The sequence below is a fragment of the Panthera onca genome, chromosome A2 (genome assembly GCF_046562875.1).
Source record: "Panthera onca isolate mPanOnc1 chromosome A2, mPanOnc1 haplotype 2, whole genome shotgun sequence".
Lineage (NCBI taxonomy): Eukaryota > Metazoa > Chordata > Mammalia > Carnivora > Felidae > Panthera > Panthera onca.
This window is the reverse complement of record NC_138340.1, coordinates 58,823,285-58,841,864: the sequence shown is the minus strand read 5'-3', so window position 1 is coordinate 58,841,864 and position 18,580 is coordinate 58,823,285. Positions and strand designations below refer to the sequence as shown.

Genomic DNA, 18,580 nt, shown 5'->3' with positions numbered 1-18,580 from the left:
TGGGGGGAGGGAAAGGACTAGCGGGGAGCACCCCCTATTAATCTGCATATTCACTGAGATGATGTGTAAGAGTTCAGCTGAAAAAACATTTCTACTGTTTAAAGGACAACCGTGAAAAGAACTGTGTGCGAGTGGGTGAAGGAAATTAGGTTCCAAGTTATCACTTACCTTTACAGGTACCGCATGGCCTACCTGTGGGACTGTTCTGGAGGGGGAGGGGAGCAGGAGCGAGGAGGCCCCCCTGGCGGGCGGCACTTCCAGTGGTGGTAGGAGGGAGAATGTGGCCTGTGCAGGCTGAACATGAGGCAAGGCAAGAAAAGACCCGGAGGGTGTTTCTGAGGCCCAGGCCAGGTGTGTGGGGGTAGAGGCGGCCGGTGACAGTAAGTAGCCCAGATGCATGTTGGGGGCTGGGGTGGGCTCAAGAATTCAGTTCGGGTTTCATGTGGAGGGGGAATACAGGAAACCAATGGGGAAAGGATTGGCCAGACCCTGAGGGGCACCTGCAGGGAAGGCCCCCAGGGAGGAGCAGGTGTGGCCAGAGTGTTGCCCCAGGCTTGCTTACTGTCTGAGACTCACATGACAGGTCTAGGTTCAGTTCTCCCCTCCCTGTCCCTGTGTCACCTGTGGAGGGTCAGCCCTCTCACCAGAGCACACAACACTGCAAACCCTATTCGTACACTCAGGTGACAGGCTGAAGGGGAAAGTGCTGGCGTTCCCACATGGCACCCTACTTCTACTGGTGGCTGTGGAAGGTGGCCATGGCCAAGGCCTAGACAGGCAGGAACGCAATGTGTGGTCCCTCCAAGCCCCCAAAGGGAAGCTGTCTGGCTTGTTCATTTGCAGTCAGTGTCGAGCACCTGACCTCTACAAAGATGTCCTGGGGCCGCGCAGATCCCATTCACAGGGCCAGGACTCCAGCCTCAAAGAGCAGTGAGGGCCAGGCCCTTGGAAGGCTTCCCCCAAGCCTGTGGTGGTTAAGAAGGAGTCACTGAGGACAGGCGGGTGGCAAGCTGTGGCCCAGGCTGGACCTGAGGGAGGCTAGCAATGGAAAACAAACTGTGTTCGTGAGCCGCAAAGATGAGGGGACAGCCGGAAAGCGACGCAGCCTGGCCCAGGACAGGTACACACGTCTTTAAAGAAGTTCAGAATAGATGGTCCAGGGCCTGCCTGCCAGTTTACGGAGCACCAAGCCAGACCAGGCAGACATCTAGCAGGTCAGGAGGATATGGTCTCTGCCCCGAGAACCTAGGAGATGGAGCTCCAGAGACTTCATTATTGATGCTCTGGCTATCTCAACTGATTTATGGATTATCTGCTTCCCACTCAGCATTAGACGAGGACCTGTGCAAACAAAGGTAATAAGCTGTGGTTCCTGCCCTAAGGCACTCCCAGCCCCATGGGGAGACAGCTCTGCACAGGTCTGACCACAGCTATTCAGCTCCCTCATGGGTGCTTGTCACAGGTGAGCAGGGCCACGGAACAGAGGCCACACTGGATTGGGAATGCTTTCTTCCAGGCAGAGGGGACGGGGGGGAAGAAGGGGGCAGACAGCATGCCGGCAGAGGACCTCGGTTGATATGGGCACCCACGCAAGCAGGAAGTGCACCATGGGTCTCCTGGGGATTAGTGGGTGCCCTGGCCGGGTCCCTGCAGAAGTGGTGTTTGTGTGGTGCCTTGAGGGACGAGGGTGTTCCAGAGAAGGAAGGGTGGGAGCCAAGGTACAGACTGGGGACACATGGCCCAGAGGGCATTCTCTCACCTCTTATGTATTTAGCACCTGCTGTATGCAGCACCAGCAAGGACTGGGAATAAATGAGCAATGAGAAGAGTTTACAGGCCAGAGAAGAAACAGAAGCGTGTGCCATGACAGCTCTGCATCCTGTGGATCACGCGGGCAGGCTCCAGACAGGCTGCAGGTGGTACGGACACACAGTAGGCCCCCAACTGGTATTTATAGCACTGCTATTCCCACATAGAAGAACCTCAGTCTTCCTGATGGGCAGGGGGCTTTGTGGCAAATAGGGATGGGGCTGGGCCGTGCAGATGGATGGATCTGCCAGGCAGCCTGGTGACCAGGGACCTGATGTTGACAGCAGGGGTGTGGAGACAGAGTGAGTCATGTGTGCTCAGACCCAGAGGCCCAAGAGAACCAGCGTGTTCCAGAGACAGCAGCAGGCCCCCCATGTTAGAGAAGAGCCGGTGGCCAAAGGGTGTTGCAAGAGTTCCCATAGGGAAGCAGGCAGATCATGGAGGGCTTTGGGCACCATAGGAAAGGCGCTGGATTCCATCAGTAGGAGCCAGGCTGGGGACTGGCTCACCGTCCAGGTACTTGTCTGTCACCCTGGGCAGAGTAGAAGGTGCAGCGGAGGGACTGGGGAAGGGCTTGGAAGCCAGCGTAGTCTTAGGACAGAGGACACAGAGAAGTGAGAACAGGTTCCCACGAGATTGGGAAGCCAGGGTAAGCAGGATGCCGCCCTCGACTTTTGTGGACCCAAGTGGGAGGCCCATTGGCCTCCAGGCCGCCTCTCTTTCCTCTGGTCCCCTCGACTCACCAGGCTGACCCCCCGCCAGTTTTTATAACTCTCTGATTATTGTTCCAGGTGTTTCTGCTCTGCTGTGTTAGGGGCTGCATGAGAGCCGCCCCACCCCCCCACCAGCACACACACACTGCCCTTGATAGTACATGCCTCCTAGAAACTGTGCCCAGGCTGATGCATGCATGGATGGATGATGGGTGTGCAGCCAGACAAGCAAACTCATGACAGCGACAGCTGTGACAAAGATAGAGTCGAGGGACTGGAGTGAAACCAAAAAGGGGATGGGGTGGGAAGGGGCCCGAGAAGAGGGGGTTCACATCCTTCAGCAACTAGTCAGGAAAACAAGCACTACATGTGCTCTGGGCATAGAGGGTTCCACACAGGATCCAGAGGCTCATCAGCTTTGGAAGAAGATGTAGGAGGTCAGCACTACTGCTGGAGGTCAGAGGACAGCCTCGGAAGATCTCGACCTCAAGCAGGAGCTGTGGGGAAGCTTTGGAATTCTCGGGACTCTCCGAGAGACTCCACCGGGCCATCTCCACCTCCGTGGGCCGAGTGGGTGGTGCTAGGAGCTGGCCAGGAGCTGCTGTGGGTCCCCTACCCCCCCATCCCGCCACTGCAGGAGCTCTGCCTCTTCTCTGCTCTTGCAAATGCCACGTGGTTCCCCTGGTCAGTACACGGTAGCCTGGAACTCTTCTGGAAGGGGCTCAGGTCTCGGAATCAGGCAGGGCTGTGACTTGCCTGTGCTCTCTTAGGGTAATTGCAGTCAAATCTGTCTTCATCAGACTGAGGGTCTTCCTCGGCCAGTCGACCACCACCAGAGATGCCTACCGCCTCTTTGTGGCTGGCTCCCCTGGGCTCTGTGGTCAAAGACACTGTCTGGACCCCTCCGGTGGGCTCAGGGAGCCCATCTCCATGGCGGCACCTCCCACAGGCCTGGCCTGCGAAAAATAGCCACCCCAGACGTTCCCAGGTGCTGGCATCCCCTCACCGCAGTGACTTGGGGACAGACTGCCAGGGACGGGTGAGCAGGCCACGCATCCTCCGTCCAGGCCCTGGGCCCCTTTCTCTGCAGCGCACCCTGTGCTGATGCAGCATGACAGCCTCCACCAGCTGTCCCAGCTGACTGGCGATCAGCACCCTCCCCTCCCTGGGTCCCATTCCTCCCTTCCTGGCGTGTCCCCACTTCACCCTGCAGTTCTGTGTGTGTCCCCTCCAGTGGCCGGTGGTAGTCTCATCTCCCAAGGGGCAAGGGCCATTGTGGGTCTGGAAGCAACCAGAAGTGGCGGGAGTCTTGATGTGACTCAGTGTTCCCCGGAAGGGGCCTGTCTCAGGGTCTTCAGGCAGCAGGAGGCTGACCTCCTCTCAAGGCTGTGCCATTAGGAGGGCACTGGTGGCTTAGGTGCCACAGGGAGGGGCTGGCCCTGCCTCTGGGCCTTATAGATGTAGGCAAGTGGGGGTCTCTGGGGGTAGGGCTGTGGCTTGGTCCCTTGAGGGTCTGGTGCACTGCAGGCCCTCGGCAAATAGTTGCTCCTTGACTGAAGGAAGTGCCGTTTGTTTACTGGGTCAGCCGGTGGGGTTTTGTGAGAGGAGAGAGAGGTGGGGGCGGTAGGGGCAGATGGCCAGTGAAGGCTGGTGGCTCTTGGACCCTTGTGTGAGGGGGATCTTGGTTCCCAGTGAAGCGTTGCTGTGAGGTTGGTCTGCGTAGGTTCTGGGAGCCTTGATCGTGGGTATGTACAGCAGGGCTGAGCACAGAGCTGGGAGGGCAGGCCTGGCCTCCCTTCCATGGGAATTCCTAGGCCTCCCCCTGGTGTTGGCAAGGAGGTGGGCTGGAGGGGCAGACCTGAGGGAGGGAGGGAGGTCAGCCAGGACACCTCTGAAGTTGCCCAGGGGCGAGGTAGCAAGGGCTCAGAGAGAGAGGTGTGGGAAGGGAGGGGCTGCTCAGGACCAGGGGTCCAAGGGGCTCTCCACCCACTCCCTGATGCCGTCTCCCCGTCTGGTGAGTGCCGGGCTGGCACAGGGTGTGTCCTGAAAGCCTCTGGCAGCCCTGAGCGCCGACGACTGTGTATTCCGCCCTAGGCAGAAGCCCCACGCCAGGGCCATGGCCGCTGAAGGACCATGCTATGGGCCTCTCTCGTGGGCAGAAGTGGTGCCAGAAAGCTCTTCAGCCCCAGGTGGTCTTGATGTGGCCCTCCTCAGACACTGCGAGCCTGCTGGGTCCTCCCTGATCGCAGACACCCAGAGGGCACCCTCCCATGTCCATCCCACACGTCCGGGGACTCAGGAGGGATCCCAGGGGGGAAGTGGGCACAAAGCCAGGCATGGCCCTTTCCCCACTGTTGTGTGTGTGTGTGTGTGTGTGTGTGTGTGTGTGTGTGTGTGTGAAGTGATGGTCCTGGGAAGAATCCTGTCACGGGCAGCCTCTCCTTCATGGACTGAAAGGCAGCCAGGGGCCAATTTGTGTTTCCTTTCCTCTTGGGAGCAGAGCTCTCCCTCGGCTCTCCACGGAAGGGCCATCTTGCTAGGCCTGGCTCCCGGAAGAGCTGCCTCCCGCCTGAGGGATGGGGGCAGCTGGAGGCCAGCTTCGAGCAGCTGATAGTGATCCCGCGTGGCAGGCTGATCGATGGCAGGATCTTTGGGCTCCACTTCCCCGGGCTGAATGGCACATCGTCGATAGCAGCCGGTTAACCAAGTCCTTGGTCACCAGCTGGTCTCGTCAGCACCTCAGCCCCAGCCATGGTTAAAACAAAACCCTCTCCTGAACAGCTAGATTGGACCTGACGAAGATGAATGTCTAATTCACTTGGAATCTCCTTACTGCTGCCTGTAATAAAAAGCCTGCTCCATATATTCACCCCCTGCCGATGTTTCTCTGAAATTAAATATCAGGAGGACATATAATAGCCCAATTCCACACCAGGCCAATATTATCAGATTGATGTCAGCGGTGATAATGGAAGAAGGATAAGTTGATGAGATTTCATTTATTAAATAAGAGTACACAGAGGCTTGGGACTGCGCATGTGAGGACACTGCACGCGCTCAGGCCTAAGAGCCTGCTGGGTTTGTTCACGGGACCTTCCCTGCCAGCTTCCAGGTGGAGGTGACTCTGCTCAGATCACCCACGAAGGGAGATGCTGGCCCCGCCCTGCCCGAAGCTGGCTCCTCTGGTGGGGCTATTCCTTTCCTTTCCTTTACTTTCTCCTTGCCACCTTTCCAGTTGACTCTGCTCTGTCATCAGCTTTGTGGAGCCTCGCATTCATCATCCCCCCACTTCTTCCTCCTGTGGGCGTGGCATGCCTTGTAGCCCTCCCCCCTCGCCAGCCCTCCCCCACTCCCTCCTTTGAGCCGCCAGCTTCCGGCTCCATTCCACAACCCTGCCATCCCCGTAGTTTGGGGCAAGTGTCTGGTGTTTCATTTTGGACGCTTGGCTATTTCTTCTTTGGGAAGTTTTGGGAATTTTCCACAGGCAGAGTAGAGCTAAAATGGACACAGCTGTGGAGCCGAACACCCCAGGCTCTTAACCCTGGCTCCCTCTCACCACTGTGTGACCTTGGGCAAATCACCTCACCTCCCTGGTCCCATCTATGGAATGGGACAGCAACGCCCAGCTCGCAGGTTTGTGGTGGCTTTGCTTAGGACCTGGCACGCGGCGGGCCCTGGCAGGTATTGGTTTCAGAATGACCAGGACTGTAGGCCTGCCCAGATGTCATCTCAGAGGAAGCTGAATTTTCTACCTGTGCTGTTTACCGAGCTAGAAACCTACCCTTTGTCACCCCCGTCCCTACCCCCCCCCCCCCCCCCCCCAAATAGCCTGATCCTCCACCCAGGAGCATGGGGAAGAGCTCTGCAGACCTGGTCATGAATTACGGCCTCTCTGCTTGTCAATTAGATGAAGCAAGGCAGAGGAGCCCGGTTCTCTGACTGGAGGTGACCTCACAGGGTGAGAGGCACTGTGCGGACCAGAGAGCCTGGCACTTGGTAGATACTCATCAGAGTGGGCTGCTGTGGTCCAGGAGCCGTCTGTTGCAGAGGAGCTCACGTTGCTCTTGGCTAGAAGGTAACTAGCGATTCACCTGCCTCCCACCAACTGCCCCCGCCGTTCGGCACTCCCAGCTCTGCCTCCGGAGACTAGGTCAGACCCTTTCCTGCAGGACTGACCGCGTGCATTTCCTGGAGCTGCTGTGACAAAGAACCCAAATTGGGAGTCTTTAAACAGGACCAGCTTTTGTGCCTGTCTCCAGGCTTCCGGCACCGCCAGCAGGCCTTGGAGCTCCTTGGCTTGTAGGCACATCACTCCAGTCTGTGCCTCCGTCGTCACATGGCCTTCTTTCTCCTGTGTGTCTGTGTCTCTCCTTATGGGGACACCAGCCATAATGGATTAGGGGTCCTCCCTATATCCCAGAATGACTGCATCCTAACTAACTATATCTGCCACAACCCTGTTGCCAATTAATGTTGCATTCTGAGGTTCCTTCTGAGAAGGATGTGACTTCTGGCAGGAGGCCCTCCAATCCACTGGCCCACATGTGTGTACACAGAGTTCTCAGGAGCCCGTGACCCCCCATTCCGTCCACATTGTGTTCTCTAGACAGCATCCCGGTCTGCAAGTGACAGACACTCAATCCTAGCTAACTTAAGCCAAAGCTTGTGCTACAGGAAAGCTAAAACCAGTCCCTCGCTGTGAATCGAGAAATTCAGATGACGTGAGGGTCTGTTTCCCCCTGGGCCATGGCCATGGCCATCCATGGCTGTTGGAGGCCCAGGGTTTTTTTTCTCCCTGCAGAGGCATAGTTTCAGCCCTGGACCTTTCACTCAGCCCTGGTCCATGAGGCTGAGGGGCTCATGCTCGCCCAGGCTCAATCCTGTGCCCAAATCCCGCCTCCCTGGCCAGCGAGGGCCTGGACTGAAGTGGAGGGTGCTAGAAGCTGCAGTGGGTGCATCGCTTCATCCGTGTCATCTGAGGTGGCATCTGGGCAGGCCCCGTCACAGCTCTGGACCTGCCTTGGGGTCTCCAGCCTGTGTGGAGACAGACAGGTAAACGTGTCAGAATCCAGTGGGCATATCGAGGAAGTTCCTGCAGACAGGGAAGGCCACTAAAGGTTTGCCCCGTGGATGGGGGTAACAAGACCAGAGAGCAGTAACAGGCACAGACAGGAGCCACGGGGTCCCCAAGCCATGTTCTGGGTACTTCCAACTGGTTCCCCTGTGTCCTGGGGGAAACGAGAGCAAGGCCGAGAGGCTGAGGCCTGAGACTGATACCCACATTCAGCTTGTGAGGTGCTGGGGACACAGCCTGCCTTCTTAGGGCGTTCAGGCTAGTGGCATGGTAATATCAACTGCACGGCTTAACACGGATGACAGATGGCGGTACCAGGGCACATGGGGGTTGCGCAAGGACCACGGGAACACAGTGAGCCAGCGGGCCTAGAGTAAGGCTCAAACCCGATTGCTGCCCCTGCTTATTACACGTGAAGCATGAGCAAGCTGCTGGGTCTCTCTGCGCCGCTGTTTCTTCATTTAAGATAAAGTAAGTAAACGGGCGCCTGGGGGGCTCAGTCGGTTGAGCGTCTGAATTCGGCTCAGCTCATGATCTCACGGTTCGTGGGTCCGAGCCCCCGCATCGGGCTCTGTGCTGACAGCTCAGAGCCTGGAGCCTGCTTCTGATTCTGTGTCTCCCGCTCTCTCTGCCCCTCCCCCGCTCGTGCTCTGTCTCTCTTTCTCTCTCTCAAAAGTAAATAAACATTTAACAAAAATTTAAAAAATAAGTAACGTTCCCACCTTATAAGGTTCTTCTGGTGATTAAATGAAATAATGATTAGCACAGATTCCTTTCCGGTAATCACCCAAGAAATGGGTTTTTAAACTGGCTTGGCGTTTTAGAAATCTGGGCTGCTTTGTGTTCTAGAAAAATCACCAATTGCAGTAGAGAAGATGGGCTGGAGGTAAGGAGGAGTTTAAGTAGTTTAAATAATGATGGGGACTAGGGACTGGATGAGGAGCTTCTGGGAGATAAAGCCTAGGGCAGCTTGGCGTGGTGGGAGGTGGGAGTGAGCTCTGGCAGGGGTGACTTTCCTTTCCTGGGCATCCAGCTAGTCTCGTCAGTGCTGCCGTCTCCCAAGGTAAGCGTGCAGGAGGAGGAGGGCGCAGGAGCAAGCAGCAGGCCCACTTGGGCCCTGTGACCTGCTGAGCTCTGGCATGGAGCGTGGCCTGTTAGCCGAGTGCTGTGGGGAGAGCAGGGGTCACGGATGGAGCTTCCAGGGAGCAGAGGGAGAGGGCCTCAGGGAATGAACGGTGTTGCTGGCCGTAGCAGGGCTATCGTGACCACCCTGAGTAAGACGAGCCTGATGAGGCTGACCTGGGGGCCAGGGGTGAGGGGTAGGAGGGGGAGCCCTGGGCAGTGCTTCTTGGAAAGGAGGGTGGGCTGAGAGGGACATAAGGGGCACAGGTGGTTTGGGTCTGAAATGGTGTTCAACTTCTTAGAAAAATGAGTGTATTGGTGGACAGAGTGGAATAGTGAAGGTGTAAGGGAGAAAGGCCAGTAGGAGAGGCTGCTCAGGCACTGGGGTTGAGCAGGAATTGCTGATGGAGGGCCCTGTGGAAAGGTGTGTGAAGCTGGCAGTGCCCTTGGGGCACTGATGGACTATGTGACTCGAGAGGGTGGCATGGGGGAGGGAAGCCGGTGGGGCAAAGAAGAGGCTGTGGGAGCTCAGGGAGACCCTCTAGAAGGATCATGATGGCCAACGAGAAGGCCTACGGGAGTCTGCTATGGGCACCGCTCAGAATTGGAGCAGGGGAGGGGTGGGGGAGGCAGGAGATGGGCAGGAAGGTAGGGCTTCTGTAAACAGGAGCCAGAGGCCCAATGCCACATCTGAGGGGGATGAAAAACCTCTGACCGTGGAGGGTGGTTGGGGGCAGGGAGAGCAGCAAGTGGCATCTAGATGTGCCCAGGTAAGAGTAGGTTAGGTCACCAGAAGCGGGAGAATGGGTTTCTGAGCTCTTTGGGATGGCGAATGGAGGCATCTTCGGTTTTCAGTTTGAATGGAGAAAGGCAGGGCTGGTTTACTTAGAGGCAAAAGGGATACATTAAGGAATGAAGGTGGGAAGAGATATTTACAACAAGGGTGAAGGTGGGGGAAACATCTAGAAAGAAAGCAGGGAGAAGTCTAGAAAGAAGGCAGGGAGACATCTAGAATGAAAGTGGGAGAGATATCTAGAGTGAAGGTGGGAGGAATATCTAGAATGAGAGTAGGAGGAGATCAGTAGAGTGAAGGGAGATATTTGGAAAGACGGGGGGAGACATCTAGAATGGAGTCAGGAGAAGACATCTAGAACGAATCCAGGTTTTCCACCGAGGTGGGTGGCCGGAGGGATAGCCACTCACCAAGGCAGGAAACCAGGGAAGGGGAGTGCGTTCCTTGGTGCTAGATGGTGAATACCATCAAGGAAATGGCGAGTCAGGGCAACCTGGGATGCCTGCAGCGAAGGCTCCAGGGGCCTGTTGGATTCAGAAGTCTTGAGCTCTTAGGGAAAACTGTGGAATAGACCTGGGGATTGGCAGTGGGTGGAGGAGAAGTTCCGGGTTTGGTAGGGGTGATTGATGGGCTAGCTCACAGGTTTGCAGGGCAGAGGTTGAGTAAGGAACCTGTGTGCCCAGAGTGGGAAGGGAGGGGAGCAGGCGGCCCAGAGGTAGAGGGTTCCCAGTGTGTGGTGCCCGGTGGTGAGAGCCGCTCTGCTTCTCAGAGAGCTGGGCAGCGGTGGGGAGCACACGAGGGCCTTGTGGGCCTGACTGTGGTGCTGTGGGACGGGAGGGGGGCGGAGCGTGTTCTTATTCCTGGCTAATACTTTGCCTTTTTCTAACGTTCTTTTTCACTGCTCTTACGGAAACATGTTATTACCACCAAGGAGGTAGAACTCTGGTTCGTGGGCAGCATGGGGGGCGGGGGCTGCCTGATCCTGAATGCCCAGAGGTCATCGTGGCATTGTTGGCCTTTCTGAGGCCCTCACTCCCAGACATCTGTGTGGTGCCCCTGGTGATTGGTTGGTCCCACGGGCCTGTTGTCCGAGTGAACAGGGCAGGGCTTAGAGTCCATTGGTCTCTGCCGCCTGCTCATTATGCGCCCTGCCTGTGGCCATCGCGCCAGCCCTCAGGGCAGGGAGGGTGTGGAAGCCCTTTGAGCAGACGAAGCAACGTTCAGCCTGTTTCCTCAGTGTTTGGGACACTGGGGTTGAGGACTGACCCCCACATGCTGAGTCTCGGGCAGGTCTGCACAGTGGGGGGCCCTCTTCCCCATCTGACCCCTGACCACACAGTGGGAAATGGTACAGCCAGAGCCTGGCCCCAGGTTTGGGGCAAAAGCTGTGTTCTCCCCACTGGTCTACAGGCTGCCACGCTCATGGGTCTGCTGGATCCTTGGAGAAGATGCACTGTGATTGGTACCTCGAGATTCCTGGGGAGGGGCGCCTGGGTGGCTCAGCTGGTTAAACATCTGACTCTTGATTTTAGCTTAGATCATGATCTCACAGTTGTGGAGCCTGCTTAAGATTTTCTCTCTCCCTCTCCTTCTCCCCTTCCCCTGCTTGAGAGCACGGTCTCTTGCTCTCTCTCAAAAAACAAAAACAAAAACAAAAAAAAGAAGAAGAAGAAGAAGAAAGAAAAAAGAAGAGAAGAAAAGAAAAACATTGCTGGGGAAATAGGCACCAGCAAGACCTGGACAAGATCTGAGCAAGGTCTGGAAGACACTAGAGCTTAGGTTATAGGGAGAGGGACATGTTCAGACAAGGCCCCACCTTCGAGCCAACATCTAGAGTCCCAGCCCCAAAGCCTCCTGTCTTCACTCTTTACCAAGTGCCACCAGTAACACCGGCCTCTCTTCCTCAGCTCTCCTCCCTCCCCAGCCTTACCCCTGCCCCACTGACAGCCAGGCTGCTGGTGAGAGCGGCCCTTCACGACACACACTGTCATGCACATGCCTGTCGAGCCTTCGTTAGCCCAGGGCAGGCAGTGTTCCAGTTTACAGCTGAGGAAAGTAAGGGCCAGAGAGGAGAGCTGCCTTCCTTAGCAATGCACTCTTAGCCTTCTGCCCTGGGTGACGTTAACCCCTTCAAAGCCACGTGGACCATTAGATCTAAATGTGCAAAGGGCATACTTGTGGCAGTGAACACCTCTTAGGGCAGCTGGACTTCTCTCAATCCCTGGAAAGTTGTGGATACATTTTTTATGCATTTGAAAAGCAGCTGTTTATAAGCCTGAATGTTTCTCAGCCTCTGTGCTGATTTGTATGCAGTGTAAATAGAGTTGGTGTGGCCCAGGGCAGGGTGGGGCTGTGCTTGGATAGAATGCAGCGGATTTCATGAATGGTTGGACCCCAGGCCCTGCCCCACCTTGCTTCAGAGAGAGCCTTTTATTTGGAGAGCTGTGCTCTCCCTGTCCGCCTTCCCATTCAGAGCCATTTTGTAGGCAAACGGGTGAAATTTCTTCCAGTTGACATTTGCCTGCTATCCTGTCTCCTCATATTGTTCCTGATAAGTCCCAGAGGAGAGAAGCCTCTGCAGTTGCAGAGGTGATCCTGGTTTCGAGGCGATGGATTTCTCTGTGGCCCACTTTCTCCTGAACTTGAAGCCTACTGGGGGTTCTGTGATGTTTGCCCTCAAAATGCACGGGGGCCTCCATCCAGGGACCTGAAACCGAAGGAAGCGGGGGCAGAAGGAGAGGGACAAGATAGGAGACAACCGCTCTACCCTTTTACAGCCTGCAGAGTGAAAGCCAGTGTCCCTGTGGCAGATCTGGAGAGGGTGAGGCCTCATGGGGTCGGTGCTGTGGCTCCAGGACAGCTCGGCCCAACCAGCCGGCCCGGGTCGCTCTGACCCCACCTGTCTTGTTTCCCCATAGACCTGGAGACCTCATACAGCCTTACAGCTACACCTCTGCCTCTACTCAGCCCGGTGCTTCCCCCAACTACAGATGCCCCCCGAGTACCTGCCGGCCGGTTGGGCTGCGGCTGGGAGCAGGCACTCATGGGCTCACGTCATGGGGGGTGCTGCCTCAGGGGGTCCAAAAGCGGTATGATAAAGCCTGTGCCTTCGGGAGCTACAGCAACAGAGACACCAGGAAGGAGCCACAAAAAAGATGTGGTCTCATGGGCTTCACCCTGCCAAGGGCAGGTCTGGAATGGGGAAGGAATAAGATGTGTTCCCCCAGGACAGAGAACAAGAGAGTAAAACAAAGAAGGGAAGATAGTTGAGATGGAGGGCACAAAGCAAAGCTCTGTGTGTTCCCGGCATCCTAAGGGAGAACATCAGAACAATTGGGAGCGAAGCAATTAGCATAGTTGTAGAGAGAATTTGCCCAAGATGAAATGTCCAGCAAAAGGCTGAAAATCCATTTTATTTTTTTAATATACATTTTTTAAATTTTTTTGTCGGGGGGGGGAGAGAGAGAGAGAGAGAGAGAGACAGATCGTGAGCGGGGGAGGGGCAGAGAGAGGTGGAGACACAGAATCCGAAGCAGGCTCCAGGCTCTGAGCTGTCAGCACAGAGCCTGACACGGGGCTCGAACCCACGGACCGTGAGATCATGACCTGAGCCAAATTGGGACACTCAACCGACTGAGCCACCCAGACGCCCCTGAAAATCCATTTTCAGAGGCCCACAATGTCAAAGTTTTAAATACAAGCATGGAGAGACCTTTGGCAAGAATTGGGAAGAGGCAGCTGGTCGCCCCACTGTGCCCCAGTTGTGGGCGGTGGCGGACAGAATCCAGTGGCAGGGGTCCCAGGGTCCCGAGAGGAAAGAGCTGAATCCTAGGAGCCCATCTTACTGCCCTGTGTGACGATGGGAGGCTAGTGCTGAGACAAGACCCTGTGTGTCCTCAGTAGGAAATCCCTAAGATCTCGTCCAAGCCATGGACACGAACCGGGGCGGTGATATCAAGGACTGGAATGGAATGGCGGTAGAGGGCCGGCCTCGGCTCTATGCCTGCATCCTCAGAACCCAATGGAACTGCACATTGTTGGGGCAGAGCCAGGCCAGCACGGCCTCCTGAGCTGTCCCCTCTGCTCCCCGCCCCCCCCCCCATCCCCACCCCAGGAACGGGCGAGCTGCTTCTCCCATCACATAATCACATCATGTGCGTGAGACGGCAGGCCCGAGGATGATAGCCAACACACGGGGACGGTGCAGGGGAAGGCAGGGGCACCCGGGCCCGGTGTGGCATCGTTGGTGGCACAGCGGTAGCGAAAGTGCCACCTCCCGGCTGGTAAAGCGAGACCGTTCAATACTGAGTGTCTGACCTGCTAAGCCACTGAGCATTCATTGCACTGCTTGCTGTTCTTTACCGACGAACTCGGTTTGTTTGAGTTCTCTTAAAATAATAATGGTGCTGCCCCGTTCCATACCCACTGCATGGCTGGATTTCTAAAATATTGAGACACCGGGCCGGGAGAATTATTAACCTGCAAGTCTCCCTGCCGGGTGACGGGGGCAGAGCTGTGTCAAGCGCCAGAGTGATCCTCTCACTGCTGAGAGCCTTGAAGAGGGGCTTTCTGCATTTTTACAACTCCTGTCAAGTGCCCTGGCCACAGGTGGTGTTTATGCCGAAAGGCCACGTCAGGTGCCTTCTACGGTTCCTTCTACGGCAGCAAAGGTTCCGGCGTGGACCTGGCCTGAAAACCATCTGTGAAAACAGTGCAGCCAAACCCTCGTAAATATCTGCCCCCTTCCCACTTCTCAGCGGGTGACCTTGGGCAGGTTACTTCATCCTCTGTACCTCGGTTTCCTGACTTGTAGCAGGAGGTGAGAGATCACAGCTCGTACTGCACAGAGGTGTTACGAGGATGAGTAGGGTGGTGCCTGGCGTGCAGCGTGAGTGTGTGTGTGCACGTGAGTGAGACCTTGCATGCGCGTGTGCCTGCCGGAGAGAGACGGAAGGGAGAGGGGGCAATAGAAGGCGTCGGGAAGGAGACAGACTGGTCAGAGCGGCCCAGGGATGCCACTGATCCACTTCAGGACAATCTCTATTTCCCTTGGTTTTTGTTTCATATTTGAGAAAAGAAAACAGACTCATTTTTTGGTAGGTTCTGAACCTTCTCTGATAAAGAAAGAAAAAAGAAGAAAGGGTCCCCCCAAACGCTGCAGAGGTTATCTCCAGGAAGTGAGGTTCTAAAAATGTTATGTATGTTTTTAGACACTTCTGTGGTTTTTCCCGTTCTCTTCATTGCGCATATATTAGTTCTGAGATCAGATTAACCACCTCTGTATGAGAAAGCTGCATTGTGTGCAATGGCACAGTCACAGTCAGGTGTGCCCGTTAGGCAGGAAGAGCCCTACGAGGCAGCGAGTGGGGGTGGGCACGGGGGTCTTCCAACTGGCCGCCTTGGCCCCTCTCCTGCGGGGCTGGAGCCCTTGTGGAGCCCGCAGCCCCAGCCCGGTCCCCTCGGCGTCTGCCGCTGCGGACAGCCCTTGACCCCCTGTGTTCTCTGGTTCTCTCTGAGGAGTAACCCGATGCTGATGGCTGCCGGGTGCCCAGCCGGTGGTGCTGAGTGAGGGAGCGGATCCCCTCCGTGCCCACTGGGGCCGAACCCCAGGCCCAGCTGCTCTCTGTCCCTGCAGGCCCCGCCGGACGGAGCCTGTGTGCTCAGGGCTGCAGGCCCAGATCCTCCGCTGCTACCGTGACCACCTACAAGAAGTACTCCTGTGCTCGGACCTGGTCAAGGCTTACCAGCACTGCGTGAGCGCTGCCCACAAGGTAAGGCCTCGCCCTGCTCCTGGCCTGGGCTGCTGGGCGCACGGGGGCAGGGTGCCAACGCCAGACCCTTTCGGCCCGTCTTTGCGAAGTCAGACATGCTGACCTCGAGGCCTCTGCCTTGTGCACAGGGATGGACTCGGGAACTTTGATTTCCTCTGCCACTTCCTGGTTCGGACGTTATTTCTAGCTGATCCCATGACTGCCCTCGGATAGCCGGGTTAGGAAAAGAGGGCCCAGGGGCCCTGGACCCCACTAGGCTAGGTCTGGGAGTGGCTCTGAGTAAGCTCTGGGTCCGGGAGCAGGTCTGGGAGCAGCTCTGGGTCCCACCACCTAGTAAAGGGCATGCCTGTGCCACCCACTTCTTACCTTTGAGCAGTTGGGAGTAGGAGCTCACGGGAGGGCCCATGGTGCAGGGTCAGGGTCACGGAAAGGGCAGGGGCAGTTCTGGGAAGGAGAAGAGCCTCTGGGTTCAGGGAGGTAGAAAAGTAGGTGCAGCCTGCCCGACAGGATGAGGGAGTGAAGGGTACCTCTCGGCCCACCCTTCTGTGCGGGTCTGAAGGGGGTCACGGTGGTCCCAGGTCTTCTACACCCCCCAGCCCTCCTGCAGGGCAGCGGTGAGGTGTCCTGGATGTGTGAGGATGGCAGCGGGCCTCCCCTGAGAGCTGGCCCCAAGGTCTTGCCCTCTTCCCCTAACCCTCCCAGCCAGCTCCCGACCCTGTCCTCCCACCTCCCCCCATTGCCATTCCTCTTCTAGACAATTCCATTGCCCTTCCCAAGCCCAGCAGTAACTGCCCCAGGCTGGACCCGGGCCCTCCCTGGCGTTCACTTAGGGGCGCCTGACTTGGACCTCCCCAGAGGGCCGGCATGTTTGCTTAGACGGGCTGTAGCATGGGGCTTTCTTCCTGTGGAAGAGCCCCTTGTGCCCGGTAGGAGACAAACTGCTGTGGGTACTGGTGGCAGGAAGGCTGAGGTCGGAGGTCCGGTCTGGCTAGGTCCGGCGGAGTGTCTCTCCTGCTCAAAAGCGCGGCCTCGCCAGAGCCCTCCTCACTCTTCTGTCAGCTCGGGCCCCGTGTGGCGCAGTGTGCGCGTCTGGGCTCTAAGGCCCAGCCGCAGCGTCCGCTGCCCAGAGTGGGCTCTGGGACAGCCCGGGGCCCAGCAGCAGCTCCGCGCGGCACCAGGCGTGAAGCCTGCTCAGGAGATCACGTTTCCTCCCCGCCGTAGAGCGTGCAAAGCTGTTTGCTCAATTTCAAGTTGAGCAGCAAAGACCCTGCCGATGGTCCCTGCAGCGCGGAGCGGAGCTGGGCCAGTGGCCCTGCACCACGAAACGTGGGCCATGGGAACAGGTGGCCCTCTTGGGCCCCTTCACTTCTACCAAGGTGTTTGTGAAGGCGAGCACGAGAACCCTTGCCCAGGTGGGATCGGAGGACCATGGCACGGGCTTGCACACCGTGCACCTAACTTTCTACTGAGGGAGAGGCCTAGGGTCCTGCTGTGGCCTCCTTGATTCCCCGCAGAGCCCTCTGGCTCCTCCCTTTGGGCCCCACGGCCACAGAATTTTCCGCCCCGCCCCCAGCAGAATGTATCTTTAACAAACACATCTCACCAATATATCTTCATTGCACTGAGGCAAAAATGTGATTACGAAGGAAGACAGATTGCATTTATCTCCAGTGTGTTCTCTGTAGCTCTAGCACGCCTGAGAGAGGCTCTGGGGCACTGCCAGGCCTGGCTCCCTCCTCCCCGGCCCCCACCCCCTGGCGTTATTAAAGCCTAAATTGGAGCCCAGGCAACTGGCAGCAGCGGAGGCCGGCCCTGCTCCGACTGCGCGGCATGCACAGCGTTCCTTCGGGAGAAGCATGTTCCACCGACTCCTGAGGCCCTTGGTGCCCACAGCGTACCCTGTTGCTGCCCTCTGCCCACCTCTGCCCACCTCTGGTGGAGCCGAGATGGAGCCGGGGGGATCTCTGATAGCGCCAGCTGGCAGGAGCCCTCATCTCTGGCAGGCAGGGAGTGGGTATCAGAGGCCCACCACCCGGAGGTGCCTCCCCAGAGCTCCTGCCGGCACCTGCGTGGTCCCTTCCAAGCCCGGGGATGTGTGTGTGCGTGTGGATGTGGGCAGTGCCTTGGAGGCAGGTTCCAGCAAGACGCAGCCTGATGGTGAAGGCTCTCACACAGCAGAGCCCGCTCTCTGACTGGTTTCACTTAGAAAACTCAGAGTGGTTAGGTAAGAAGGCAGGGGAGACCTTGGCGGGGTGAAGCAGCCTGGGGCTGGGGCCTGCCTGCCTGTCTGTAAGGGCGGTCAGATGAGCGCAGGCTCCTTGTTAATGGGCCACCGGAGGCATGTGCTGAGTGGGCATGGAGGCGAAGAGGCACAGTCCCAGCTTGCAGGGACCAGCTGGGGGCCACCCTTTCCATCGAACAGTCACACTCATGGGGCATCCCGAGGGCCGGGGGCCCTCTTAGAGCCAAGGCTCTGGGGATGTGCGGGGTTCCCAAAAGAAGAGGGCCATGACTGAACTGTGACCTGTTCTCCTTTGCAGGGTTGAGGAGCAGGCCTCCATCCTGGCCCTGGTGGTGACTTGGAGCTCTGAAGAAGGAACCAGTGATGGGACCACAGTCCGCAGACCCCTGGGCCACAGCCATTTTCTCCTGGGTGCCTATGGATGTCTCTGTGCTTGGGGCTGCCGTGTGTTTGGGAAGTAGAGGATGTGCTACTGTCCGAAAACAAATAAAGCAAATGTCTTTGTTTTCAGTCATTCTCTCGGCTGGCACACAGCTGCTGCTGCCTCCTCTCTGTCCATACCTGTGCTGGACCACGGCGATGCAGGCTGAATGAAACAGGCTGTTCCCCCTTGGGGAGCACCCAGCCTAGCAGGGGAGACAGATGTGGAAGCCCCCAATTATGCTGCAGCAGCAAAAGGCCGCCCAGAAGCAGGTATGAGATGAAATGAGGGGAAATGCAGTTCTTTCTGGGGATGGAGTGGAAAGAGCAGGCCAGCTTCCTGACAGAGGCTCTGTCTGAACTCCAATGTAGAAGCTGAATGGATGACCGCTGGGCAAGCCAGAGGCTGGGTGAGTGGGACCCCAGATGCAGGGCTCAGGGAGCCCAGAGCTGGGCTTTGCAGAAAGCAGATCGGGGGCTGGGTGGGATAGGGGGATGCCAGGCCACGAGGTTAGGGCTGAGTGACACCTCTGTGGCTCTCGGGGGAGGGTGGGCTCAAGTGGGGCAGGACTGAGTGCCAAGGAGAGCCCTGCAGGCACTTGAGGGCATGATAAGTGGGAGGCTGGTGGGCCAGGT

General features: G+C 57.3%; 1 protein-coding gene across 1 annotated transcript in view; it reads left to right on the top strand.

Moving 5' to 3' along the window:
- CHCHD6 (coiled-coil-helix-coiled-coil-helix domain containing 6) overlaps positions 1-18,038 on the top strand; it is a 250,617-nt gene extending 232,579 nt beyond the window's left edge. Inside the window, exons 7-8 of the mRNA XM_060631944.3 lie at positions 15,147-15,282; positions 17,823-18,038. Of these exons, the coding sequence (XP_060487927.1) occupies positions 15,147-15,282; positions 17,823-17,828 (142 nt within the window). The 3' untranslated portion in view covers positions 17,829-18,038. The remainder of the gene's footprint in view (positions 1-15,146; positions 15,283-17,822) is intronic.
- The last annotated feature ends 542 nt before the right edge of the window (positions 18,039-18,580 follow it).